Below are 22526 nucleotides of genomic sequence, written 5' to 3'. Positions count from 1 at the left end.
TCGTGCCCCGGTCCGGGAAGATCCCACATGCCGCGGAGCGGCTAGGCCCGTGAGCCATGGCCACTGAGCCTGCGCGTCCGGAGCCTGTGCTCCGCAACAGGAGAGGCCCGCGTACCGCAAAAAAAAAAAAATTTAAAAAATCCCTTCAAGTAGGAGGGTATTATTGTTCCCCACCAGCCGGCAGTATGCATGAACCATCACAGAGCTGCAGCTCAGCAGTATGAAGAGATGAACCAATGGGAATAGCTCACCAAGTGGACTGACATGTGCTTAGTTACACTAAGTGCAGGCCACTGGATGTCTGGAGAGGGGAGAAAGCCTGCAAGTATGTCACCTTCTCAAGGCTTTTGATACAAAATTTTCTTGGTGACTCAATTTTGCAAGTGCAGCCTATGCAAAATGCTCCTCCCTTCTTTTATTTATTTATTTATTTATTACAGGGCAACTGGTTCATAATACAGTCTTTTATTAAAACTCCAAAACTCTGGCTCACAGAAATTTGGTATCAATTAATTCTACCTCAGTAGAGTACACTTTCAAAAAGTGTAAAGTTTAGAATTAGCAAGTGGGATTTTTCTGGCCATAAGAGTAGGAAAAAATATTTTTTAAAATCCTCCAGTTTTTTTCCTGCAAAGGAAAATGAACAGTTAACGTCAGCCCATTTCCAACCCACTCCCCCAATCGGTGAAACTGGGGTCCTTCACTAGCTACTTTGTTGAAGTAGGCTAGAGCAGTGGATTTCCATGACAGCAAGATTTAATTTTGAAGCCTGAAATTATGAAGGCTCAAAGGTTGAAGTGTGAAATGAAATTCTGACTCAACATAATGAATATTTATGGCCTTGGCAATACATCTTAGCCATCATTCAAAGGAAAACAATAAAATTTTCTCAGTGTTCGTCTGGCCGCAATCTCAGTGATTATCAGAGGAAGACACAGACTCCTGCCAACAGATAAATCTTCCTAGCAAGTGTGACACACAACTGTACTGGCTCCTTGCTTTCTGAATTCTGTGGTCTGGGCACCTTCTCAGAAGTCGCTGGAAATGTAATAACAGTTTGAATCATGGAATCTATCTGCTTGCAAAAAAAAAAAAAGAAACATAACACAAAACATTAAAATCTTTCACTAAACAGACAGTTGAGGAAAATTCAACAATTCTTTTATCACCTTAAGTCTTAACATGTTTTATGATTACCACTTAATTCTTAATATTACCTGACAGGAGGTATGATTTGGGCTCTTTCCCTCGAAATAAAGTTCTCAATAGAACAAAATCCAGCAGATGTCTGAGTTTAAAAGCCTATATATAGCCAGAGACTTCAGGCCTCACTGAGAAAAAGCAGCATGGGGACAAAAGAGAATGAAACTTCCAGAAGTGAAAAGCTATGGGTTATTTGTTTCCTTGGAGTTTTGCATTGAAATTGTTGCCAGTTTAGTTTCACAAAGCATAAAAATCACATCTGTATCCAATACATACATACCCTGGAGATAATTCAGGAATATTTAATTTTCTGTGGGACTTGATGGCTTTGCTACGATTCCACAGTAAGATTTAAGAAGTGCTTGTGAAGGTAAAAAGAGGAACCCAAAGTGCTCAAGTCTGTCAAAAAGATGTTATTAACAATCTTTCTTTTTTTACTTCTGGTTCATTCTTTTTTTAAAAAAATAAATTTATTTATTTTTATTTTTGGCTGAGTTGGGTTTTTGTTGCTATGCACGGGCTTCTCATTGTGGTGGCTTCTCTTGCTGCGGAGCACGGGCTCTAGGCGCGCGGGCTTCAGTAGTTGTGGCTTGTGGGCTCTAGAGTGCAGGCTCAGTAGTTGTGGTGCATGGGCTTAGTTGCTCCACAGTATGTGGGATCTTTTAGTGAAAAGAGAACTTAATTTAGGGACCAAAATGCCAGAGAACTATTAGCCTAGGGCTAATGCAAGTTTCAAATGAATTCATGTACACAAAACCAGTTTGTTGTACTACACATGCATGCCAATATTTTGGGGGTAAATGTCTAGGAGCAGAGGAATAGAGTACAAAGTGATTCACTAAAACTCTGCAATCCTTAGATAAAGACATCTTGAAATAGGCATTACCTTTTGCAGATGTCACAAAGACATTTTTCACAAATCCAGGAAGGGGAAGATGTAAGGGGCAGAAAATTCCAAGGAAAATCCAAAAGAGCTCGTAAGTGATGCTTAGGACTGAAGCCAGGCCGCACACCTCTACAGTCCAAACCCCAGAACAGAATCAGGCTCTGCTGTGACATCCAGGCTTTTCATAAGTGCCTCTTCAGGAATCCATTTTCACCTGTATCTCCCACAGTGTGTTCCAGACTGAACTAAATTTACAGGACATCATTTCTCTTCATTCTACCCAGAGGAGGAGAGCAGAACCTTTGTGATAGAGTGGAAGGGGGCCCGAATGAGGTCTCCCTTCCTGCCTCTAGGCTGAGCCCACATGATGTGAGAACCTGCGATTAGCAAAACTGAGGCCACTCCCATGGCCAGAGAAGTATTTATAAACCCAGCTGTCTTGTCAGATAGAGGAAGTGAAGATCCCAAAGGCATTTCTTTTCTTTTCTTTTAATATTTATTTATTTGGTTACTCTGGGTCTTAGTTGTGGCAGGTGGGCTCCTTAGTTGTGGCATGTGAACTCTTAGTTGCGGCATGCACATGGGATCTATTTCCCTGGCCAGGGATGGAACCTGGGTCCCCAGCATTGGGAGTGTGGAGTCTTAACCACTGCGCCCCCAGGAAGTCCCTGCAAAGGCATTTCTATCTTTGCATTACGGGTCAGCAAACATTTTCTCAGGGGGCTGGGCACTGCCTCAGTTTCTCACACATAACAATTACTTCTTAGGGAATCACGTTAATTCCAGGGTTGCAGTGATGCTCTAAAATTACTGAATAGCTAAGGGGCACCACAGAGAACGGTCTCAAGCTTCAGCTTGCGTCTGTGGAAATCTGGGTCTCGAATGCCATTTCAGCTCAGGAATGTTTGGTGGCTCAACCCGTTGTGCAACACCTGCAGCCACTCTTCTCTTAAAATGACACTCGCAGAATGCTCTGGCCAGCTCAGACCTAGACATTGCTGGGTCATGTGCCCTATGCACAACCACCACACCCTGTCAGAATGCAGCGTGACCTTTAGGACTGCAGTTAGGGTACGAAAACACTGACATGCTAAGTGTTCAAACGAAGTTTCATCTTACGCTCAATAATCCTGACTCTTCATTTAGAGCTGATATATAGGAAGAAATGATCTCAAATTTATAAGGTTTTAATTATGGGTTCAACAGTGAATTTGCTTTTGGCGGAGTGGGGAGAAAGGAGAAATTTTACTAAATATAGTAAAGGCTTATCTATAAATAAGCACAGGGAAGAAAAACATTTTTAGGATGCCTGAGTCAGCATGTTTACATGGTATGATTATTTAGTTTGGGGTCTAATTATACTTTGTGACCCCAAATCCTAGGATTCTCCTAAGTTTCCTATACTTCCCACCCCTACCTCCCCATTAATGTCTACATGGGAGATCACAAACTGATAAAGATGGTGACTTCCATCTTCAAAACACCCAAATGGGGCTTCCCTGGTGGCGCAGTGGTTGAGTCCGCCTGCCGATGCAGGGGACACAGGTTCATGCCCCGGTCCGGGAAGATCCCACATGCCGCGGAGCGGCTGGGCCCGTGAGCCATGGCCGCTGAGCCTGCGCGTCCAGAGCCTGTGCTCCGCAACGGGAGAGGCCACAACAGTGAGAAGCCTGCGTACCGCAACAAACAAACAAACAAACACCCTAATGCATTTGAGCATAAATGCAGATTTCTTACAACTGTTTAAGAAGTGTATTTTTATCATACTTTCTCACTACAGAATTTCTAATGAGAAAGCTCGTAACTCAAATGCCACATCATATATAAGAAGTTGGTGCTTTGGAAGAAATATTTTGAACACTATTTTCTTCGATTCTTTAAGTCACTGATGTTTGGTGCTAATACTTGATGAGTGGTTTTAAGTCAAAGACAGAAAGCAGTCTGTTCAACACATACAACATTTTGCATTTTAGGTTGCTTTATTAGAAACTTAAATTTAGGTGCATTGTTTCAATTTCTTTGGTCTAGATACATGATCTTTTTTCCTGGCCTTGGTCAATACTATCAAAGCCATCCCACTTAGCTCCCTGAAAGAGCCCCGACTTGCTTTCCTTGCATTTCATGGATGTCCTTATCATACTCGACTGTACACAGCAACTCTATTATAAATTTGGAGAACACAGGCTTTGTATTCTTCCTGCTGAAGGACTACTCTTAACCTTTAATGACAGCTGTATTTTCTCAATTTAATAAAATGTCTGCCAACTGTACTGGCAAAGCCAGTATCACACACTAGATAAGTGACATGACACTCCCCATGACTAGCACTACGTCTCTGGATCCTCACATCGTAAGTTTGCAAATTCTTCTCCCTATTCCAGTTAACGCAAGAGCGGAATGAGACAGTTCAGGGTAGGCAATAAACAATTCAGGTTTTCTGGAGTGAACTGCCAATATTTATTAAAAAAAAAAAACTAAAACAAACTTACCAGAACATAAGTATGAGTAAAAGTCAGGTGACTTTGCAAATAATATAGCCCCTACTGTTAGGTGCACCAGATGCTGGACTTTTGAAACAACAGTTAAGCTTCGACATCACATCGCTTCCTGTATGTTACTGTCCTGTGTATTTCTGTATGATGTTTGTTCCTCTGATTTACCTGGAATCAATGACTCTAGAGGGGAAAAAAAAGGACTCTTTAAGAAGCTGATCAATTTTGGGTCCCACATTAGAAAACTACCAAACATCAATAACAACCACGGGGATAAAACAAATACGTCACTGGGGAGCACTTCTGAGTAACATCTTGAGTTTATTTTCAGCTTACTGGCCTCAAGTCTCCCGGTGAACGATTATTTGGAAGATTCACTTGCTGTCAGCACATGTACTAATTTTCTGATTTTTAAATTTGAGCACCTCCAAAGCAGAACCAGGTCACCTCCAGCCACAACTTTTTAAATACTTAGGGTTTAAAAAGAAAGTAATTTGTAGCAGTACTTAGTGTCCAACAGAAACCACTCCATCTGTTAAACAACATCTGACTGCAAAAGCTTCTCTTACTGTCGGTTGATAGATAATGACATGGCACAGCCATTATCACCGTGGCAACAGTAATCGGAAACTATCAGAGGAAAATTGCACATGGCACTGCTGTCCCTTGAGCAGCCATGCCTCAGCTTCCTCTGGAGAATGCTTTCTCTGCAAGTCTGGTGTGCTCTAGGGTACCACCAACCCAGCACCGCTCCAAGACTACAGACCACGTGGCGATTTCACTGAGCCCCGCTCTTCTGGGATCATTCTTTCCACCAATGTGAGCACCTGCTAGCTTCCAAGCACTGTTCTACGTACTGAGAATACAGTAATGAATGAAGTTGACGGTCTGGGAGGGAAGTCAATAAACAAGTTAACAAATATATGTCAAGATGTACTAAGCACAATGGAGAACAGAGAAAGCAGTGGGCCTAGGGAGGCTTCCCTTCCCTCCTCTCTACCCTCACATTGATTTGTACCTGCTTCTCATTTCTCAAGCTCTGGGCACAGGTCCCGCGCCGGCACCGTGCCTTGCACGCAGCAGCTGCTCAGAAAACGTCTGTCGAATGAACCAATTCCTTTCTTAGTTCCCCATTCAACCTTTCCTGGGCCCAAGCCCAGGGGCTTAGGTCGGCTGGAAAGTCAGCGAAGCCCCGATCACACAGACGAGAGCTCTTTACAAACTTTAAAAATCAAAGTTGTTTTAGTGAAATAATCGCGCTGCAGAGGCGGGAACCACGGGAAGAGGTCTGGGCCTCTGCTCCCACGGGGGCAGCGGGACCACAGGAGGGCTGCGACACACGGCCCGGGCCCCGACGCCGTAGCCCCGGGCAGGCCTGGCCGCCAGAGCCCGGCGCAGTCCCTGCTCTCGCCGCGAACAGCCACGGCCTTACTGAAGCTCCGGGAAGCTCACCTAAGCCGGGAACGGCGGATCCAAGCCTGCTCCAGCCCCCCCACCACCCGGAACGCCAGAACCAGCGGCCGGCCAACCGCGCTGCCGTGGCAACGCAACCTCCGCCCGCACCGGAACCGGAATCTTCATCTGGAAGTGACCCCTTCCCGGCGTTCCGCGGAACGACGAAACCCCGCCCAGCGCCTGTCCCAAGTCCTCCCGGAGCGTCCCAGCAGGCCCGTCTACCCTTCAGAGAGAAGCCGTCTTCCCTCTCGTTTCGCCTCCCCTTGCCTCGGAGCGTGACCCTGATGGACATCCACTCTCTCCAATCAACTGACAAAACGGTTTCCGGAGGCCAATGGTAAGGCGATAGAATGCGGCTCAGGCGTAAGGACCGCCTCCAACCTGTCGGGGCGGGACGAGTAACATGATTGGTGGAATCCAGCAATTGAGGGCCAGGGTTCTCCAATCACGGAGAGCTTTTCGTCGCCGGTCCAATGAGGGCCTCCGGGGGGCGGGCCGGGCCTCCGCGGGCCGGGCCCCGGGAAGGCTTCGGCTGGCTCGCCCAGGTCCTTGGCCGTCGAGAGCTCAGGCCAGCGTGCGGGGATGAGCGGGTCCCTGAGCCGGGCGGCTGCGGCTCTGCTCCGCTGGGGGCGCGGCGCGGGCGGCGGCCTGCGGGGCCCGGGCGTGCGGGCGGCGAGCTCGGGCGGCAGCGGCTCGTCGGAGCACCTGGACGCGCTGGTGAAGAAGGACAGGGTGGTGGTCTTCCTAAAGGGGACTCCGGAGCAGCCCCAGTGCGGCTTCAGCAACGCCGTGGTGCAGATCCTGCGGCTGCACGGCGTCCGCGACTACGCGGCCTACAACGTGCTGGAAGACCCCCAGCTCAGGCAAGGTCAGAGCCGGCTGGGGGCGGAGCTGGGGGGCGACCGGCCGAGGCCACTCTGCGGGGTCGAGGGTCTGTCGGGCACGGTCCGTCCGGGAGCTCGAGGGGAGTTCAGACACGAGCTTCCACACGGGTCTAGGGTGGGGGCCTGATCGACTTGAACTGGATCTCGAGGATCTGGGCCTCTGGGCTAACATGGGCAATGGAGTAAGTCCTAGCGGTTCCCCAGTCCTCACTCTGAGCTGAAAAAGGCATTTCGGGGCCAGTGCTCTTCGGCTGAATCCAAGGAGCGTGGTCAGCAGCCTGACTTCCTGCTCTGCAGGGCTGGGGAAGTGGGCAGAGAGGGATACAAGAAGAGCCATTAGAGGTAAGCACTTCGGGGACACTTTGAGGGGCTGCCCTGCCTCGTGGATAAGGAGAGGTGCTGTTGATGGCGGGGGGAGGGTCGAGGTTGCCCTTGTCTGAGGCTAGGGGCTCAGAGGCTGGCCTGTCGTGCCTCAAGGCTCGGGGTGACAGGGACCGTTCTCTGTTGCTGCTACAGGAGCGGTTGACACAGCTTTTGGACAGGTCTTAGTTGGGATCTGGTGTGGGAGAAAAAGACATGCAATTTATTTTTAGATACTCAAGGATGGGGGAGATTTGTGGCGGCTAGGGATTGGAGAGGCTTGTGGGGAGAGGGACGAAGAATGACTTCTGGGCCCTAGCTCACTCAAACTTGGAGCTCCAGGAACCGGTCAGGGTCTGGGGCAGACACAGTAGTGTCTGTGACTTTTCAGTGGCCCAGAGGGGAGGATGGAGGGCCCTGACAGTTAACTAGCATCTTTTCTGATGAGCACCTTGCTGAGAACCTTACCTGCATTCTTCTATTTTATCTTAGTGCGGGAGGAGAGAGAGGCCAGAACACCTGGGTCTGCTCCTTGGCTGGGGTGGGTGCGGTTGTTGGAGGCATGGGGGGACCGTGCCTGTACCCCCTGAAGGGTGGCATTCCAGTTAGACTTTTAGTGACTGAGTTCTCCCCGAGTTTCCTGATGTTGTTTAGTGACAGTGTTCTAAAAAGTGTTTTAGGGCCTCAAGTTCTATGGTAGTCTACATTCAGAACTCTGTATTTTGCTCTTCTACATTTGAAGTTGTCAATCATAGTCATTCCAGCAGAGATGAGACAGGCTGGCGTCAGGGAAAGGCTCTGGGTTAGACTCCTTTGGCCAATCAGCTGTGCAACCCGAGGCAAGGGACATGACTGCATTTTCCTTTTCGGTAATATGAGGATAATGAAACCACACTTGGCAAAGGTTTTGTGAGGAAAAAAGTGAAAATAAAACTTTTAGAAAGTGCCTTGTCCTCTTATCTCGCACTCAGAAGGCATCCATTAAATGGTGACCATTTTATTATTAGCACTTTATGGTTTTAAAAGTATTTTTTCCCATGGAATCTAATCCTTATAGAACTCTCGGTTTTGGTGGATGGAAACAAGGAGTGAAGGCAGCTTAGAGTTACTAAGAGGCATATGTAATATTTCCGTGTGCTGTGCCCATGATCCTTCTCCCTTCTTGGAGTACTGGAATGCTACCAATTGCTGGCTTTTTTCACATACAGGGCGATCTGCAGTCTTCATGCAGCAGCAGTGGCGTCTCTGCCTAAAAGATAAGATAGGAGAAACTACTCTGTAATCTTTCTGCTGGGACCTTGCCTCAGGCCGCTTGCAAATTGCCACTGTGGTCCTTAGTAGAACGTTGTGTTGTTGATTATCTTGCTTAGCTTAAAGTTTTGAGAGTCTTTGGTTTATGAATTTCTGTTCTCCTGTTTAATATAACCAGAAATGTTATAACTGAATCACTTTGCTGTACACCTGAAACACTGTACATCAACTATACTTGAATTAAAACATTTTTCTGAAATATAACCGGAGATGGGCTATACTGGAATATGGCCAGTAAACTGAAAGTAACAGCAGGAATAAGAATGTTTGCCGAGAGCACTTGTGTATCTGACTTCCAGTCTTCTGTTCTTAAGTGTTCAAACAGTAGCAACAGGAATTTAACCCTTAAATTTCTTGACCGTTGAGCTTCATCAGACCATTCCTTTTAGTTAGTGAGTGTGTTGCATACATATTGAACATAACCCGTCTTTCGTTGCCTAGAAAAGTAAACCTTAGGGTAAGTATTAACCTCCAGACTAGGGCAGGGTGGTGTAAGCACGTTATTAGAGTGGGGAGTAGTTTAGCCAGGGTGAGGCTTTAGAACATGAAGATTCTTCATCTGTTTGCTCTCCACACCTTCAGCTTTACCAGGAGAGACTGACAGGCTGTCTGATGCTTGCTTTTGCCAACTAAAGATATGTCTGTGAACTTTTCCCAGACCCAAGGTCACTTCTAGTAACAGGATAGGGGCTTCTGCAAAATTGGCCTTTCCTGTTTTCTTGTGCCAGAGAAGGCTGAGTTTTAGAAAGGACCCAAGTCGGAGGAAGACCCTCAGACACTGTCTCCTAGTTCTGGGCACTGGGTCCAGGGAGTGTGATGCACAGAGGTGTCACCCTGAGGCCTGAGACTGAGGCAGCTTTGCGTTTTGGCCTTCCTCAAGGTTCCTTTCTAAAAATCTGGAGCACCCACAAGACGGCCACATAGGGTCACGGTGGATGGATGTCACCATATCCTGCTCTTGGTCTTAACAAAGACTAATCTTTACTTTCAGTGGCAAAAGTAACATGTGCTCATGGGAGGAATTTGGAAAACACTGAAAATCTAAATAAAATGAAAATCCCCTGTAATTCCGTATAAACCATTATTATTAACATTTGGATCTAGTTTCTAACAGTTTTTTTTTTCTTTTTTAACGGAGTTGAGATCACCCATGTCTATAGCATTTTGCCCTCCTGAGAGCAGGGAACGTGTCTTCTGCGACTCCCTGAGCACTGTGTGTGATGCTTATGCAAAGCGAGCTTTCAGTGCGTGTTTTAATGAATAAATAAATGCTTCTTTTATTTATCATTTTATCATAAACTCTCTTTCCTGCTCTTAAAAACGTTATAGACACTCGAATTTCTACCTACTCAGATCACCGCTGTATTCCTCGAGTCGGGAACAGCGTCTGTTGAATGAATACCCATCATCCTATTGTTGAATCGTTATTAAGTATTTGAAAATATGCCCAGCCTTTCCAGTATCAAGGAATTTCAGGCAGTAGTAGAGCTATGACGTTGGTAAGCATTAAAAAGCAGATAACAAGTGTGCACGGGTGTCTGGTGGGCAGGTTGTATGCTGCAGATGGGGGTATAAAGTGGCACCCGCACTTGGAAGGAGTGACTGTCAGTACCCAGTCAAGTTGAAGGTGAACAGAGCTGAACACCCAGCTCTTTCACTCCCGGCTATTTAGGCTACATCAGGGATCGGCAAGCTTCCTTGTAAAGGGCCAGAGAGTAAATAGTTTAGGCTTTGGGGGCCTGGTGGTCTCTGTTACACCTATTCAGCTCTGCTGTTACAGTGTACAGCAGTCAGGGACAAACACATAGACGGATGAGCGGGGCGAAGTTCCAATAACACTTTATTTACAAAAGGATGTGGACCGGCTTTGGCCCGAAGGCTGTAGTTTGCCACCCCTTTGTCTAGAGAGACTGTCCCCTGCATGTGAGCTAGGAGATGCACGTAAGGGTGAGCACTGCAGTGTTCCTTGTGATAATGAAAAGTGGGCAAGAACAGATCTTGGTCTGTTAGCAGCAGACTGAAGAAACCAACTGTAGCTTAGTCACGATGGAAAACTAAATTGTGGTTAAAATGAATTAGATCTAGGGACTTCCCTGGTGGCGCAGTGGTTAAGAATCCACCGGCCAATGCAGGGGACACAGGTTCAATCCCTGGTCTGGGAAGATCCCACATGCTGCGGAGCAACTAGGCCCATGCACCACAACTGCTGACCCTGTGCTCTAGATCCCGCGAGTCACAACTACTGAAGCCCGCGCACCTAGAGCCCATGCTTGGCAACAAGAGAAGCCACTGCAATGAGAAACCCGCGCACCGCCACGAAGAGTAGCCCCCGCTCTCCACAACTAGAGAGAGCCGCACAGCAACAAAGACCCAACGCAGCCAAAAATTTTAAAAATTAAAAAAAAAAAATCTAGATGTATTCTCAAAAAAGGCGATGCTTAGTCAAAAAGCAAGTTACAAAAGGGTAATTGTGGCTTAACGCCGTTTGTGTCTATAAATGTTAAAGATGTGGAACAGTCCCATGGATTGCAGATCCATGTGTCGTGCAGGTGGGGCTCACAGTGGGGCAGGAGTGACAGATGCCAGCCTCCGGCCAGAGACCACCTCTGGTGGTCAAGAACCTGGCCTTTGGACTCCTAGACACCTGGACTCAAATCCTGTCTCTACCGTATGTCAGCACTGTGACGCTGGTTAAGTTATTTAACCTCTCTGAGCCTTCATTTCTTCATCTGTAAAATAGGGATAATTATACATAACTTGTAGGAATTTTGTAAAGATGAAATGAGATTAGATATGTGAAAAACTTAGAGTATGAAACTCAGGAACCCTTATTTCAGTAAATGGTATTTTTATTATTGCATTGCATGCTTCACTGGTATGCATTCTTTCCTGCATTCTTTCCCTGCATTCTTTCCCTCTGTTTACTTGCGTACATTGTCAGGAGAGCATTTCTGTGGAGGGTGGGGTAGAGGACACTGACGTGGAGAGAGTAGCCACAGTGCACCTGGCGCTGTGGGAGCTTAATTCATTTCACCAATTATATCTTATTTAATCTTCATAACAAATATGTGAGGCATAGAGTTATTCCCATTTTACAGAAAAGGAAACAGGTTGAGAGATGAGCAGATTTATCTGAGACTGTATTTACAGGCCAGCCAGCCACAGTCTGCTGACCCCAAACCAGCGCCTTGACCCTCTCGGCACCGCGGTTTACTTTTTGTCAGGCAGTGCTAACGTCATTCTCTTAAGTTAAGGAAGATGGAGAAATACGTGATTGCAGGAGGAGGTGACATGACTTGCCCGAGGAACAGAGCCTCGTTAAGTGGCAGAGTTGGCATCAACCTGCGTCAGACTCTGAAGCTCGTGTACTGAAAATCTACCGGAAAAATCGTGATGCTCTTACGATTATTGTCCAAACCAGGAATGGGGTCCAATGTTCTGAAATGTCATGAATTTTGAAAAGTACCTTTTGAAAGTTCTGGAAGGGAATTTTCCAGAACATTTTCTCCCCTCTCACTTGATACTTCAGAACATGACATTTTTTTGGTGGGGCAGTAGGTGTATGTAGAACAGATTTTGTAAGACAGCCTCCTAACTCCCAGTTCTAGTGTTACCTGTTATATAACTTGGCAGTCACCATTTTCTGTCCCAAACTGAATCACAGTTTGTCATCTATAAAATATGGTTATCATTAAAATCCATTCTTGGGTATGCTTTTCTAATTTTCAAGAGTTGCTCTCTGATTCTGAGTTATTCCATGTGATACTTACAAGAATTATCACTGTATATTGCAGTTACTGAAAATTTAAAGGGTGAGAAAAATTAGCCATGTTTAAACAATTAATTGTGAATTGACAGAATTTGTTTTAGTTTTCAATTCATGAATGTAGCCTTACTGGAAGTTTCTCACTTCACTCTGTAGGAAGCAATTTGGGTATTTCCTTAAATATTTAAACTTGTAGTCAGACTTTTTAAACATGGGAAATGGCATCGTTTTTAGGAGAGATGCCAGAGCCTTGCTTTGACAACAGCCGCCTGTAACACTTGATAATCTAAAAATTAAAGAAGTAGTTAAGTTTAATTTTGATAAACTATCAGCTGGTAGGCACCTTGGATGCTGTCACGATGCCGTGTGTTCTGAGGTGGGTTCTTCTGAGTTCTTGAAGTTATTAGGACAGTCACAGGCCAAGGGGTTTGGAAGGAGTTAGCCTCCCTTGCATGTGACTGTATGTTGGATGTTCAGGATGGTGGAAAGCCCGCTTATTTTTGGTAGTTTTGGTGGTTAGGATGGATTTCCTTCCTTCCCTTATAGTTGAGGTGTATGGTCTGCAACAATGTCATGTTTAGTTGTTGCCTAACGCTTTGGTTGAGTGTAGTACCATAAAAACGATTGATGAAAGCAAGTCATTCTTTAACTCAACAAAGATTTTATTTCAAAAAATTGTACTTTTTAGGATTAAACGTGGTTTTGGGTGGCCCTCAGATGGCAAATTTGTTTTCACCTTGGGTTTGTTTCCAAAATTGTAGGCACTCGCCAAAAGAATCAGTAGATATTCATTGCCATGAAAAGCTTAATGCAGTGTATTATTAATTGGAAAAAAACCCAGATATAATATTGTGCAGATAAATGGTTCATGTACATAAATGTAACATATTTAAGAAAGTTTAGAAGTAAAAAGTTCATATTCTGAACGTTTCTTAATCTCCCCGCATCATAAAGTAAAAAAAGATGTGTTATTGGAAACGTAAAGTTAAGTTCTGATAGACTCTTTGTGTTTGAGGGTAGAGTTTAAAAAAAAAAAAAAATCCAAAACAAAGAGCTTACATGCTAAGTAATTGTTTATGTAGCACCAAACATCAGAGTGATGAAAAACTTGAATTAAAAAAAAACCAAAAAACAAAAAACTTGAACTCATCAGGGTATTCAAATATAAAGGCATTCTGATGGTTAATGGAATTTGCCCTTTATTGGTAACCTCCAAACCTCTAGCTGATTTTTTTTTTAAACAGAAACCCAGAGTGGCTTAGAAGTGAGCTTTTCAGGGCCTATAACGTTGTAACCATTCCTCTCTCCATGAAGTCTGTCTGCGGAAGAAAGATAAAGCTCTCTACTGGGGGCCCTCTAGCGCTGTCGGTTAGAGCGAAGTTGCTGTAAAAGAGAAAAACACATGGTATCTTGGGAAGGTTATTTGTAATATAACTCATATTGGTAATCTTATTTGATAAAACTCATCTGATAATAAATGCTAGGGCATCAAGAAAAAGGTTTTGTATTTTTAGTTTGTTTACACAAAAACCACCACTTGACTGATTTCTAAAATTTGTGTAATACTGTCTTTTGCCTGAAGACTTTGTTGACTTTTCTGTTTCATTTATTTGTACATTTAAAAAAGTATACTTCATCTCAACCTCTGAGTAGAAAAGGAAGTAAAAGGTAAGGAGGAATTTAGAAAAGAGTGAGTGATCTTATCTGCCTTAAGATTGAAACCACATTTCCTTCCTAGCCATCATCCTCGTGGCGCAGCACTGCACAGAGTCATCCCATGGCTGCACTGTCCCTGAACATCCTTCATCTCGGTGTGTCCTCAAAGCCGTTGTCTCTTAGGGAGGGAGTGGGTCTCACCCCGTGGCCCTGTGCCTGGCCCAGGACGTGGACCTTCATGCGCTTTGGGCCTTTCCTTCATTTCACTCAGTCCCTGCGAGTTCTGTGCTGAGTCAGATCAGCTGTCCCATGGAGAGCTCATCTGAGGGGCTGAATAGGACGAGGGCCACAGTCTAGCCGCAGGAGAGGGATTTTTCTTTGGGTAAAAGAATTATTAAAGATCAAAGCCAATGACTCAGTGTCTGTAAATTCACCAGCTGAGACAGGCACGGAAAACATTAGGTGGGGGCTGCCCAGTGTGCCAGTGAGTTACCATGACGGATCCACGTTCAGTAGTCCATTTGGGAATGGAGTGGCATTTCTTTCGTTTGTTTGTTTTGCTGAAAACGTGGCCCGCAGAAGCATGGGGAATATAGCCTTCTGTATCTTGTGTCACTTGCATTAACCAGTCAAGTTCTCTGCCATTAATCCAGGGTTGATTGTGTGTCAGGTAGTTTATGAGAGCCTTACTTAACCTGATTCTCATAAAAACTTTGTGAGATAAGGGTGGAAACAGAGGATGGAGGCCTCACTGTTTATAATTGGAAGAGTCAGCGGTCCATTCAACTCAAAAGCTTATGCTCTTTGTAGCAAATACACGGTCCCCCAGGGACGGGGAGCCAGGAAGGGTTACGGGGTGTCCCTAGGAGCAGGGAAACGTATTTTGCCGTACAGGTATTTGACCACTGAAATGACGGTTAAATGTTCTTTCCCCGTAGGCATTAAAGACTATTCCAACTGGCCCACCATCCCACAAGTGTACCTCAACGGCGAGTTCGTGGGGGGCTGTGACATTCTTCTGCAGATGCACCAGAATGGGGACCTGGTGGAAGAACTGAAAAAGCTGGGGATCCGCTCCGCCCTCTTAGATGAAAAGAAAGATCAAGACTCAAAGTGAGGGTGGCCCACGCGAGGAAGCCGCTGGGGTCAGAATCTCACTGCCAGAAAAGCCTTCCCGATTCTGGGTTTTGCTCCTCAGATGACTGTTTGCACTGATTCCTCCAGTGTGCAAACAGCCTGGTGATTTTAGCATGTCTGGTGTTTGAGCAAGGAATATCCTATCGTGAACGTAATTGTAACCACTGCACTGTCATAATCAATGTTGTACGACGAGATTGCTGTACACACGATTCCTTCTTATGTTGTCCTTTGCTCTTTGCTTGATTCAGGAGTAAACCTAGGAGCTTTTGAATCATCATTATTATTCATGAGTCCTCTGCAAATATGTCAGTCTGCAAAGATCATATACCCCCCATCCCTAATTTTTTGTAACTTGTTCTGTTAAGAAAAACGATGGACAAGGAAGAAAATAAGATAACCGGGGTGTTGTTTTTTAAAATAAACTGCCAACCCAGGGATACCACGTGTGAGTTGTTAATCTGAATAGCAATAAGTATTTGTCTTCGTCCGTTTGGGATGCTATAACAAAATACCGCAGACTGAATGACTTATAAACAACAGATACTGATTCTCACAGTTCTGGAAGGTGGAAGTCCAAGATCAAGGCTGTAGCACATCAGGTGTATGGTGAGGGCCTGCTCCTGCTTCACAGGCAGCTGTGTTCCCACTGTGTTCTCACAGAAGCTCTTTGGAGTCCCTTTTATAAGGGCACTAATCTCATTTATGAGGGCTCCACCCTCATGACCTAATCACCTCCCAAAGGCCCCACCTCCTAAAATCATCCCTTTGGAGGTTATATGTCAGCATAGGAATTTTGAGGGGACACAGACATTCAGTCAATAAGGACTTTTAGCACCTCTGACCTTTTGATTTTAGGAATTAAGAGTGATTCTCATTCATACTCTTCTGTTAAATTTGCCACAAAAATTGCCATCCAGCTGTACTCTAATTTTCCGAAGGGAAGTAAGTGTTGTGAACGCTGAGAGGTGTTGATGATCCAGTTGGAGGCTTGGGCGGACTGGCGAGAAGTGAGGTGGGGAGGCTGGAGGGGGGCACCCCGCTCGCCCTTCTCTGAAGACCTGTGCTTGGCCACCTGCGCTGCACTTGGACAGGGAGCAGCATTAGCAGCCGTCCAAGGAATGGGATCTCGTGAGTCTTTTATTCCTTAAAAATGGGGCCTTTGGGCTTCCCTGGTGGCGCAGTGGTTAAGAATCCGCCTGCCAATTCAGGGGACATGGGTTCGAGCCCTGGTCTGGGAGGATCCCACATGCCGCGGAGCAACTAAGCCCGTGTGCCACAACTACTGAGCCTGCGCTCCGGAGCCCGTGAGCCACAACTACTGAAGCCCACGCGCCTAGAGCCCGTGCTCCGCAACAAGAGAAGCCACCGCAATGAGAAGCCCGAACACCGCAACAAAGAGTAGCCCTGCTTGCCGCAACCAGAGAAAAGGCAGCACGCGGCAATGAAGACCCAATGCAGCCAAAAAAAGTAAATAAAATAAATAAATTTAAAAAAAGAATAGATACCTAAAATTAAAAAAAAATGGGGCCTTTATAAAAAAGGACATAACTGTAATCATAGCCAAGATCTTCCAGTACGTGGTGTCTTTTACCAAGACTGTGCTTCTCCACCTAGGCTGGAGGTGGAGCTAGAGGTAAGCTTGACAGCAAGCGACTCGTGGGAAGAAAGCCCATCCTGTCACCGTGTGCCTTTGGGTCCCCAGAAGCCTTCATTCATCTCCAAGGGCTTAAACAGAGCATTTATTTAGAAGCACATCTTTACAGTGGCAGAGGTAAGAAGAAGATGCATTTTTTTAAAAATTATTTATTTATGTTTGGCTGTGTTGGGTCTTCGTCGCTTTCTCTAGTTGCGGCGAGCGGGGGCTAGTCTTCGTTGTGCTGCGCGGGCTTCTCATTGCGGTGGCTTGTCTTGTTGCGGAGCACGGGCTCTAGGCGCGCGGGCTCAGTAGTTGTGGCTTGTGGGCTCTAGAATGCAGGCTCAGTAGTTGTGGCGCACGGGCTTAGTTGCTCCACGGCGTGTGGGGTCTTCCCGGACCAGGGTTTGAACCCGTTTCCCCTGCATTGGCAGGCAGATTCTTAACCACTGCGCCACCAGGGAAGCCCGAAGCTGCATTTTTTAATGAAAAGAGCAAAAATGACAAGGAAAGCGGGATGGCTTATTTCCCCGGAGCTATTCTGGAGGCTTGTTCTGTGTTGATTATTGAGTTTACATGAGTGCCACTTGGAAAAGCTCTGAAGACAGACAGACTTGGTGGGTAAGGACTGACCTGCCGGGTGGTCTTGTAGCCCACAGCTCCTGGCTCCATCCTTCCCCCAGAGGCTGTGAGATTCCCAGGAGAAAAGAAAGGCAGGTTGTAGCCCATCCCCACATCCGTGGGGACTGTCCCACATCCATGGGGACTGCCCTACATCCATGGGAACTTCCCTGTCAGGTGAGAGGACTGCCCCTCGTAAATTACAGAGCTCAGGGCTTCAGGGAAAAGAAAAGCAGACTACTGCCACAAAAAGTTTTATATTACGGGGCTTTCCTGGTGATGCAGTGGTTGAGAGTCCGCCTGCCGATGCAGGGGACACAGGTTCGTGCCCCAGTCCGGGAAGATCCCACATGCCGCGGAGCAGCTGGACCCGTGAGCCATGGCCGCTGAGCCTGCGCGTCTGGAGCCAAAAAACAAGTTTTATATTACGTGCATTGTATGCTGCATCCCATCAATACCTTTCGGGTCTGCTCTAAGCTAAGAGCTTACACAGACCCTTAGAGGAGGTTGGAGCTCACTTGTTGGAAGCACTTTGCTTTACAAATGAATGTGAGGGCACTGGAAGGAAGCCCTGTGCTCAGAGCTGCCTGTGCTGCTGCCACGTGGTGGCCGACCGAGGCTGTGACCTTGTCCTTTGGAAAGAATACCGTTAACAAACCACTTTTTACTGTCCCTGGATGACTACCAGGCCATGGGGCACACACATGAGTCTGCAGAATTGTCCCTTGCCTTCACATCTGGTGTGTCATAGGGTACCTTTCCATAATTTTGCTCCTTTTGGCTTTTCCTTAAACCTGCCTATGTCCCCTTAGGGTTCATCTAAAAAATGAAATGATAAGAAACTTATTTGTAGGGAAACATCAATGTAGGAAACCTCCCTGGAATATTAGCGCTAGGGGAGAGCTGCTAGGCGAAGAATTTGACTCAGATGCTTATGAATCATAGATCATATCAGTCACCAGAGAGCTTAAAAGTTTAAGGAATCACTGAGCTCTACAAGAAATGGAAATGTTCTTTCCAAAGTTAATGAATCCTTTTCTTCTCTATGCTTGACAAGTCGCTGCCAAGTGGGAAATTGCAGATGCTATCTGATGTCAGTCTGAATAACTTTAATGATCTGCATAATTAGACTTCACTGTGATAATTAGAACAGCGGCACCAAAGTTCATTGTACACACAGCAATATCACACATCATCTATTTAAAAATGCAAGGTCCACTTCACGGCTTTCCACTACAGGACACTGGCTTGTATCATTTGATTTATGTCACAACTTCAGTCCTGTGTTGTTAGACGGTTTAGAAATAGATGAAGTTATTTTAGAACACTTGTATGAGTTGAGGTAGTTTTTGTCTTGTAAGCTGGTAGTTACGTAAATGTCATTACACTTCATTTAAGTTTGGGAGGTATTTTAGAACAGCAGGTAAGTTTTAAGGCGTCTTGGGTTTCTTGTATTGGCCCTATTGAATTGACTTGGGTAGAATCTGGGACCTCAAGCTTTCCTGTAATTACCAACGCCCCAGCAGCTAGCTCGAGAAAGAGCTCTTGTAAATTTATGAATGAGCTTGGTTATTTAGAGGAAAATTGTTTCTTGAGAGGTTGGGTCCCTTGGTGTTCGTGACAGGAGAGATCGGGCTAAGGGTTCAGAGGATCGACCTTCGTGCTGGCCAAGTTATGTTGGAGTACATTTAAACCAGAGGCAAGGAAGCTTCCAGGTGGGGTCCGGAGAGTCACGGACAGGCAAAAATAGATACCGGTGGATGGTCACACCAAAAGGAGCTGATTTGATAGCTATTAAAAAAGATAGATTTCTTAATCCAGTTGAGAATTTTTTTTTTTTTTTGGCCGCGTCAAATGCGGTTCCCTGCCCAGGGATCGAACCTGTGTCCCCTGCAGTGTAAGCGCGGAGTCTCAACCACAGGACCGCCAGGGGGGTCCCATACAATAGCTAATTTGAGGGAGAGGGGAGGAACAGTGAAAGGGGGAAGAGCTGTTGTCACGCCACCCATCAACGTGGCCAAGATGGACTTGTGGGAGGTCGCATCCCGTCCTGTTTCCTGAGAGCAGTGTCACTGCAGGTCTTCAGGCTGCATGGGCTGTGCCGCTGAGCTGGGAGCAGATCTGGCCTGAAAGCCTAAGTGCACCTGGCTTCGAAGGCCTTTTCCCTGACTGCAGCCAGAATGGCCTTCCACAGACACACTACTTACACTTCTCACTCCCCTACTTACAGACCTCCCAGGCCGCTGCCCCAGAAGGCCTTCCCTCACCTCCCTGCTTTGTCCCCACGGCACCAGATTGTCCTTGCCCTTTTGCTTGGCTTCACTCGAGAATCCGCTATTGCTAGCATATGTAGTGCTTAGAAAAATGTGTAAAAAATAAGCAAAGGATTCTCTTTCTCCGTTCTGTCCTGATGAGTCACAAGAAGCGTTAGGTCTTTACAGTTCACCAGGGTAGCCACACAGGGCAACCCCTAAGAGCTTGGGTTTGGATCAAACTTCCTGGATTCCCATCCCATTTCTTCCCAGATGTGTGACCGGCCTCAGACACATTAATAACCTCCCTTGCCTACTCTACTGAACAGGACAGTGGGGAACGTCACCTACACCAGGCTTGTTATGAGATGGGAGAATCCACGTCAAAGGCCAAGCCCATACTGAGCTTTCCAGACAGGTTAACCTCCATGGTTACCTTGGGCTAGATCTGGACTTGACTGCGGTATATTACTCACCATCATTGTTAGGCTTAAGGGAGTAGAGCTAAGTCCATATTTAGTAACAGGCCATTGTTTGGTTGTCCCCAGAGCATGGAGACTCATCTTTGAAGGTCAATGACAAGATCTAATATTTGTGATCATCTCAGTGGAGTGTACCCGTTATTCAGCTGTTCTTGGGGCTGGAGTCGGGGGGGCCCTGAGACAGAAAGAATTCCCTGTAAATTGCTTTCCCAAGACTATAGTTGGACTTACTGCCACTGAGTTTTAATTTTTTTTAATAGTATTTCTATTTCATGCAGTGGGAAGTCCGTACTGAACTGAATAGGCTTTATTGTGTGGAGGTATGCTTGAAAGAACACAGTTTAACCTTGAGTTAATTCTAATTTATCAGTAACAAGGATTGTCATGCTGGGTTCTACCGTACCCAAGTAGTAATTTTCACAGGGGTACATTTTGCCAGGAAATAAGAGGCTGATAGGTTCCCTGGTTCACAGGAAGTTAGGTGATGAACTGCAGAAAATATTTCCAGATTATTGGTAGGTCCGTCTAGTCCTAAACCGACAATGAGCCTTGGTAATCAGCAGCAGGGATGAGCCAGCCTTCTGGAGCGTCCATGCTAAGCCCTAAGCCCTAGACTATGCGATGGGACCTCTTCCCACTCTAGACCCCAGGTCTGGGGCTGAGCCTTCAGCTGGGAGTCAGGTACCCCTGCCCCTACCCTGAGCCAGGGCAGGCTCAAAATACTTGGAATCTGAAGGGGAACTTCAGCAGTGCCTTTTACACATAAGCTGTAACCCTAAGAACCAAGAAGCACATTTCCCATTATCCTGGCTTTTTTTTTTTTTTTAATATTTATTTATTTATTTGGTTGCACCAGGTCTTAGTTGTGGCAGGCGGACTCCTTAGTTGTGGCTCGCCAGCTCCTTAACTGCAGCATGTGGGCTTCTTAGTTGTTGCGTGCAAACTCTTAGTTGCAGCATGCATGTGGGATCTAGTTCCCTGACCAGGGATCTAACCTGGGCCCTCTGAATTGGGAGTGCAGAGTCTTAACCACTGTGCCACCAGGGAAGTCCTATTTTTAGTTTTTAAAGGAAACTCCAGACTGTTCTCCGTAGTGGCTGCACCAATTTACATTCCCATCATCTGAGAGAGATTTAGACGGTAGAACTGGAGGTGCTGGGATGAGGGAGAAGCAGACCTGAGTATGAAGCCCATGGCCTGGGAACTGACATTTCCTGTGCCAGTCATGCGATTCCAGACCTTTCTGTCGTGTGGGGCTTCCTGACACCAGAGACCACCGATAGTGTCAAAATGCACAAGCAATGGGTAGTGTTCCCATTTACATGGGTGTGGTGGGGAGTTTGGGAGAGGAAGTGAGAGAGGTGAACCTTGGCATCTTTTTAAACTTGACAGGAGACCCACCGAGTGTGTAGATGGTGAGAGCCATGTGCTATCAGAGGGCTGCCAGGAATCCTCCATCAAGTCCAGTCCTGTGAGAGGGGCTTGGAAGCCTGCACAGCGTGAGCCCCGGCTTTCTAACTGCCGCTAGTGTGTGCAATAGATTTTCATTAGCATAGGTGCTGTTGAGGTCGTTGATCAATCCTGCCGTCTGGTCCAAATAACTGACGCGTCACTTTGAGGTTGTCTAAACCCTGGTAATAACCAGCGGGAACTAGAGGGGGCTTAGAATGTAGTCTTCACGCTCAGCCTCCAGTTTGGGATAATAAAGCTTCTCGCGGAATTTACGCAGGTCTTCTTGGCCCTCGGCATTAAACAGTCTGTGTGTGTGTGTGTGTGTGTGTGTGTGTGTGTGTGTGTGTGTGTAAAATAATTTTTTTTTTTTTAGAATAACAAAAAATATTTGACTAAAACATAAGATTTACAGAAGTTTCCAGACAAGCCATACAAAATGGTCACAAGCTTTTTCTTGAAGGGAGGATTCTACACTTGACAGCAAAGTCACAACGTTATTAGTGAGGGCTGTGGTGTTTGTTTAATGTTCCCATTTTGGTTCAAACAATCAAGCTTGTCCATCTACAGTGTCTAAATAAAGTTAGACTTGGCTAGAGAGCATATTCTAAAGAACGGGTTAGCTGCCTTTTTTTTTTTCTTTTTTTCTTTTTTTTGCGTTACGCGGGCCTCTCACTGTTGTGGCCTCTCCCGTTGCGGAGCACAGGCTCCGGACACGCAGGCTCAGCGGCCATGGCTCACGGGCCCAGCCGCTCCGCGGCATGTGGGATCTTCCCGGACCGGGGCACGAACCCGCGTCCCCTGCATCGGCAGGCGGACTCTCAACCACTGCGCCACCAGGGAAGCCAGGGTTAGCTACTTTTAACCAATGCAATAAGATCACCATAAAAATGGGGAAAGGAGCCCATAAAATTCAAATAAAACTACCTTCCCCCG

The 22526-nt window shown here is 46.2% G+C and overlaps 1 protein-coding gene, 1 long non-coding RNA gene and 1 other non-coding gene across 9 annotated transcripts; 1 reads left to right on the top strand and 2 right to left on the bottom strand.

The window, feature by feature from the left end:
- Positions 1 to 446: 446 nt before the first annotated feature.
- LOC137218863 (uncharacterized) lies at positions 447 to 6352 on the bottom strand. 7 transcript variants are annotated; one of them, XR_010940899.1, is made up of 5 exons: positions 5600 to 6352; positions 4579 to 4764; positions 2090 to 2365; positions 1484 to 1862; positions 447 to 1075 (listed from the first exon to the last, which is right to left on the bottom strand). It is a non-coding gene; the product is annotated as an uncharacterized lncRNA (long non-coding RNA). The 7 variants fall into 7 exon arrangements; XR_010940897.1 differs by lacking the exon at positions 447 to 1075 and having other exon boundaries at positions 1084 to 1862; positions 2090 to 2389; XR_010940903.1 differs by lacking the exon at positions 447 to 1075 and having other exon boundaries at positions 1084 to 1862; positions 2090 to 2334; positions 5600 to 6351.
- On the bottom strand, positions 5074 to 5348 carry LOC137207954 (small Cajal body-specific RNA 13). Its single transcript, XR_010935392.1, has one exon. It is a non-coding gene; the product is annotated as a small Cajal body-specific RNA 13 (non-coding RNA).
- A 192-nt stretch (positions 6353 to 6544) lies between the features above and the next one.
- Positions 6545 to 15590, top strand: GLRX5 (glutaredoxin 5). The gene is made up of 2 exons (XM_067726546.1): positions 6545 to 6904; positions 14952 to 15590. Exons 1-2 carry the CDS (start codon positions 6619 to 6621, stop codon positions 15128 to 15130), a joined length of 465 nt encoding a protein of 154 aa, XP_067582647.1. The 5' UTR covers positions 6545 to 6618; the 3' UTR covers positions 15131 to 15590.
- Positions 15591 to 22526: the final 6936 nt, after the last annotated feature.

Source organism: Pseudorca crassidens, chromosome 1 (assembly GCF_039906515.1).
Source record: "Pseudorca crassidens isolate mPseCra1 chromosome 1, mPseCra1.hap1, whole genome shotgun sequence".
Taxonomy (NCBI): domain Eukaryota; kingdom Metazoa; phylum Chordata; class Mammalia; order Artiodactyla; family Delphinidae; genus Pseudorca; species Pseudorca crassidens.
The sequence above is the reverse complement of the archived record's forward strand: the minus strand, read 5'-3'. Positions and strand labels throughout refer to the sequence as shown.